Source organism: Chelonoidis abingdonii, chromosome 2 (genome assembly GCF_003597395.2).
Source record: "Chelonoidis abingdonii isolate Lonesome George chromosome 2, CheloAbing_2.0, whole genome shotgun sequence".
In the NCBI taxonomy this organism is placed as follows: domain Eukaryota; kingdom Metazoa; phylum Chordata; order Testudines; family Testudinidae; genus Chelonoidis; species Chelonoidis abingdonii.
This window is the reverse complement of record NC_133770.1, coordinates 1,098,631-1,104,060: the sequence shown is the minus strand read 5'-3', so window position 1 is coordinate 1,104,060 and position 5,430 is coordinate 1,098,631. Positions and strand designations below refer to the sequence as shown.

General features: G+C 62.6%; 2 protein-coding genes across 2 annotated transcripts in view; one reads left to right on the top strand and one right to left on the bottom strand.

Annotated features, from left to right (window-relative positions):
• Positions 1–5,430, bottom strand: part of FASTK (Fas activated serine/threonine kinase) — a 419,919-nt gene that overhangs the window by 161,313 nt on the left and 253,176 nt on the right. The window lies entirely within an intron of this gene.
• The window catches only part of ABCB8 (ATP binding cassette subfamily B member 8), a 22,741-nt gene that overhangs the window by 14,554 nt on the left and 2,757 nt on the right, over positions 1–5,430 (top strand). The window contains exons 6-7 of the mRNA XM_032796148.2: positions 773–806; positions 1,322–1,458. Of these exons, the coding sequence (XP_032652039.1) occupies positions 773–806; positions 1,322–1,458 (171 nt within the window). The remainder of the gene's footprint in view (positions 1–772; positions 807–1,321; positions 1,459–5,430) is intronic.

Sequence of the window (5,430 nt, the reverse complement as noted above, 5' to 3'; positions counted from 1 at the left end):
GCTCCCCTTAGGAAGGAACAATCGGTTGCACACACACAATGGGCAATGACTGCCTAGGAAGAAGTTCTGCGGGAAGGCGTCTGGGGGTCATAGTGGATCACCAGCTAAATGTGAGTCAACAGTGTAACACTGTTGCAAAAAAAGCAAACATCCTTCTGGGCTGTATTAGCAGGAGTGTTGTAAGCAAGACACAAGAAGTGATTCTTCCGCTCTGCTCTGCGCTGTTACGGCCTCAACAGGAGTGTTGTGTCCAGTTGTGGGTGCCACATTTCAGGAAAGATGTAGACGAATTGGAGGAAGTCCAGAGAAGAGGAGCAAATATGATGAAAGGTCTAGAAAACTTGACCTGTGAGGGAAGATTGATAAAACTGGGTCTGTTTGGTCTGGAGCAGAGAAGACTGAGAGGGGACATGAGAACGGTTTTCAAGTACATAAAAGGAGGAGGGAGAAAAAATGTTCTTAATCTCTGAGGACAGGACAAGAAGCAATGGGCTTAAATTGCAGCAAGGGAGGTTTAGGTTGGACATTAGGAAAAACTCCCTACCTGTCAGGGTGGTTAAGCACTGGAATAAATTGCCTACGGAGGTTGTGGAGTCTCCGTCACTGGAGGGAGCAGGTTGGACAAACCCCTGTCAGGGACGGTCTGGATAATCCTTAGCCCTGGCGTGAGTGCAGGGGACAGGAGTAGAGACCCCTCAAGGTTCCTGCCAGTTCTCTGATTCTCCGTCCCCTGCCCAGTGCTGAGCAGAGGCCTCTCCCCTTGTCTCGGCAGGTCCATGGCCAACATCTCCGTTCTGTTTGGACAGGTAGGTGGGGCAAGGGCTGTCCATCTGGCTCGGCCCCCCCTTGGCACTGCCCCGCTCCTGTGGGGCTAGCCCCACGATGCAGCCTGCCAAGGCCGGGGTGATCCATCCCAGCAGCCGGTTCCCAGGGCTTGCTTGCAGCTTCTGGGATCTTGGCCCGGGATGGCTGCTGGGCAGAGGGCGCTGGGACAAGCACCGGGCTGTCTGGCTGGTTGAAGGTGCAGCTGGTGGTTCTTTATCTGTACACCCTGCTCTGGCCTAGCTGCTGCACCTTGTGAACTGAGGCAGAGACCCCTGAGGCACAACGGTGGTGACGGGGGTTCCTGTTGCACCCCTGTCCTGGCCCCAGACTGTCAGGTGGTCAAGGGAGAAGGGCCAGGACCCCACTGCCCAGGGCCCTTCCAGCACACAGTGCCATGTGCCCATGGGGGTGACGCAAACGGGGCCGTGCTCAGGGCTGCCCCAATGACAGGGTGACCAGGGCATCGGGCAGTTCCACCCCATTGCTGTCCCCGCAGGTCGTGCGAGGCCTCAGCGCTGGAGCCCGTGTCTTTGAGTTCATGACCCTGGAGCCCACCGTGTCCCTGTCTGGGGGGGACCAGATCCCCAGCCACTCCCTGCTCGGCCACATCTGCTTCCGGGACGTCTGCTTCAGGTGAGGGCAGCCCGGGGGGGGGGCTGTGGTCTGCGCCACTGGGGGCCTGTCGTCCTCACCCTTGGTACCGCCCTTCCCGCAGCTCTGCCAGTGCCCCTACTCCCGACCCACAGCCCCTGCTAGCCCAGCCCTGCAGTGTCCCCCACTCCCGACCCACAGCCCCTGCTAGCCTAGCCCAGCCCTTCCTGCAGCTCTGCTGGTGCCCCCCGCTCCTGACCCGCAGCCCTGCTAGCCCAGCCCTGCCAGTGTCCCCCACTTCCGACCCACAGCCCCTGCTAGCCCAGCCCAGCCCTGGGATAATTTAATTTGGGCAATTGATCTTGGATTATCAGCAGATAAGTCTGCTCACTGGTCTGTGAGGGGATGTTGGATGGGATGGGAACTGAGTTACTGCAGAGAATTCTTTCTTGGGTGCTAGCTGGTGAGTCTTGCCCACATGCTCAGGGTTTAGCTGATCGCCATATTTGGGGTCGGGAAGGAATTTTCCTCCAGGGCGGATTGGCAGAGGCCCTGGAGGTTTTTCGCCTTCCTCTGCAGAACACCATCTCATTCCCACACCTTCATTAAACCCCCAAAAAACAACTTTGTGCCCCTTCCCCCGAGAACTCCCCCAACCGGGGACCACCCCAGAAACCCTCCACAGAAGCTGCCAATCCCCCCTGACCTCAGCCACGGCAGCCACGGGCCAAACCACGATAGGTCAGCGCACTGGATGGTGCTGAGGCGTGTGGGGCGTGAACTAGCACAGTGCGGCCAGCCCATAGCCCGCTCTAGCGCTCTGCACCGCTGCTCTACTCCGTGTCCAGCCGCCCTCGTGCCTCGTCCAGGATCAGCCACGACGGGTTCTTAGGAGGGCCCGGGCGCAGCGTTGCGCCCACCGACATGCATTCGGCCCGCTCGCATGTCCAAGCCCGCGGGGACAGGGGCAGGGCTGCGGGGTTGGACGATTTAGCCAGGACCCTCCAGGACCCTGGAGCTAAGAGCAGGGCTGCCCCCGCGTGGCGAAGGACCCCCCCCCCGCCATTTCCACTCAGAGCGGTCTGGTGGTTGCAGCAGCAACTCGCATTACAGGACAGAATGGAGCTGCTGGTCATGGATGGCGCCTACTTGGCTCCACAGCGTGGGCAGCAATGGTGAATGGGGGGCAGAGGAAGGGAGGGGCGTGGAGGGCGGGACAGGCGGCAGCTGTGCTCACCCCGATAGTGCCATAGCCCTGGGGGAAGCTGCGGATGAAGTGTCGCGTTGGCCAGCTGGGCCGCGGCAGTAGACTCAGCATCGACGCGTCGGCTTTCAACAGGCGATGTTTCCAGGATGGTTGTTCCAAAGAGCGCGGCTCCTGGTGGGGGACAGGGAACACTGCTCAGACCGGGATGCTCGCCTGATCCCACTGCACCCTCCCTGCACTCCACCGACCGTCCACTGCCCATTCCCCACCAAGCCCCGCTCCCCCTGCGCTCTGCCGCCCTCCTCAACCTGGCTGATGAAGCCAATGACCTGCCCCGTAGCCATGCGGAGCGTCCAGGGTGCAGAGCTCACACCGCCCAGCATGATGGCCCCCCGCGTGGGCTCAATAGAAACCTTCCAGCAGCGCTGCACGTCGACTTCCCTGCCAGAGGGCACGGGCATAGGCTGCACACATGGCAGAACAGCCATGGCACCACAGCACCCCCGGACTGCCCACAGGCCAGGGAGGGGCAGGGACAGGGCTCTGACCCAAGGTGGTGCCGAAGACAGGTGCATGTTTGGGATCCTGGGTTGTCGTCCGGCTCTGGTAGGGCGGGGGCCCGAGTAGACTGGGCCAGGATGCCTGGGTCTCTATCCCAGCTCTGGGGGGGTGGTAGGGTTGGGAGCCAGGACTTTCCCCTTCCCTGTGAGACCGCTGGCTCCCCCTTCGCCCCTCCTCTTGCCTGGCTGCCCTGCGAGACCCCACCTGATGACAGACTGGGGGTGCTCATTGGCATCAGGCAGGGAGTCAGAGGTGGGGAGGAACCTGGGCACGTTTCCTGTGTACCATCTCCCGACTCGCCACGATGGCACGCTTGCAGGGCGGATGGTGAAGGCTGAAGTTCCGTGAGCACTGGGCAGCCGGGGCGCGTGGGGAACTGCAACAGCATAGAAGGGAGGGGTAGGTTGGGCAGGGCAACAGGATGGCCAAGTGCGGGCAAGGGCGGAGCAATGCACAGCCTGGAGAAGCTGTACAATTGGAATGAGGGACACTGGCAGAGCTGGGGGCAGGGGCTGGCCTAGGCTGAGCAGGCTGTGGGTCAGGAGTGGGGGCACTGGCGAGCTGGGCAGGCTGGGGTTAGCAGGGGCAGCGGTCAAGAGTTGGGGGCAGCCGCAAGCTGGGAGGGGACAAGGGCTGGGCTAGCAGGGGCTGCGGTTCAGGGATGAAGGGATGCGGCGGCACTGGGGGGGGGGGGGAGAAGGGACGAGGCAGTGGGTCAGGAGGGGGACACTGTCAGAGCTGGGCAGGGCTGGGGCTAGTCAGCAGGGCCGTGGGCGAGAGGGGGACACTGGCACAGCTGGGGTGGCTGGGCTAGGCTAGAGGGCTGTGGGTCGGGAGTTGGGGCACTGCGCAGGCTGGCTAGCAGGGGCAAGCGGTCAAGAGTGAGACACTGACAGGCTGGGTTAGCAGGGGCACCGTGTCAGAGTTGGGGCACGGAGACTGGAAGGGGACGGGCGGGCTAGCAGGGCTGCAGTTCGGGGTGAGGGATGCCCGGTGCCACTGGGAAGACGGCTGAGTCAGGGCGGATGAGGGGCACTGGCAGGGCTGGCTAGCAGGGGCTGTGGGTCAGAGTGAGGGGCACTGGCAGAAGCTGGGGGAGGCTGGCTTAGGCAGAGGCGAGCGTTCGGGAGTGAGGATGCTGGCGCACTGGAGGGGGGGAGAGGGACAGAGCCAGTGGGTCAGGAGTGGGGGCACGTGTCAGAGCTGGGGAAGGCTGGCTAGTCTCAGCAGGGCTGTGTCGAGAGGGGGACACTGGCACAGCTTGGGTGGTAGGGTGGGCATAGGCTAGCAGGGGCGTGCGTCGGAGGGGCACTGCAGGCTGGGCTGCAGGGGCAGCGGGTTCAAGATTAGGGGCACGTGACCAGGGCTGGGTTAGAGGGCAGCGGGTCCAAGATTGGGGGGCACCGCAGAGCTAGGGACAGGGGTCGTAGCAGGGCCTGCAGTTCGGTGATGAGGGATGCCGGTGCACTGGGACAGAGCTGCAGTCTAGAAGCTGGGGGCACTGCAGGGCTGGGCTGCAGGGCTGTGGTCGGGAGAGCACTGCAGAGCTGGGGGGCAGGCTGGGTTGCAGGGCAGCGGTTCGGGATGTGAGGATGCTGGCGACTGGAGGGGAAGGGGACAGACGCGGGGTCAGGAGTGGGGGCACTGTCAGAGCTGGATGGAAGGCTGGGCTAGTTCTTAGCAGGGCTGCTGGTCGAAGTGGGGACACTGGCCACAGCGGGGTAGGGCTGGTAGGCTAGCAGGGGCTGTATTGGTCGGATGGGGGCAACTGCAGGCTGGGCTAGCAGGGCAGCGGTGTCAGAGTTGACACTGAAAGTGGCGTTAGCAGGGCAGCGGCGTCAAGTGGGGGCACGCAGAGCTGGGAGGACAGGCTGGGCTAGCAAGGCTGCAGTTTGGAGTGAGGTGCCAGGGCGCTGAGGGGCAGGGCGCGGAGAGGGGCCGAGGCAAGTAAGCGAGCGGATGCAGCTGGGCAGCGGGGGGCGGGGGGGAGCAACTGCGGTGTCAGGAGTTGGGGGGCATGGCACGGCTGGGCAGCAGCTGTGGTCGGAGTAGACTCAGGACTCATAGGTCAGAGGACCATATGATCCATCTAGTCGTGACTCCTGCCACAAAGGGGCCACAAAACCTACCCATCCACTTCTATAACATTCCGTAACCCATGACTGAAAGTTATTGAAGTCCTCAAAAATTGTGGTTTGAAGCTCAAGCTGCAGAGAATCCACCAGGCAATGACCATCCCCACGCTG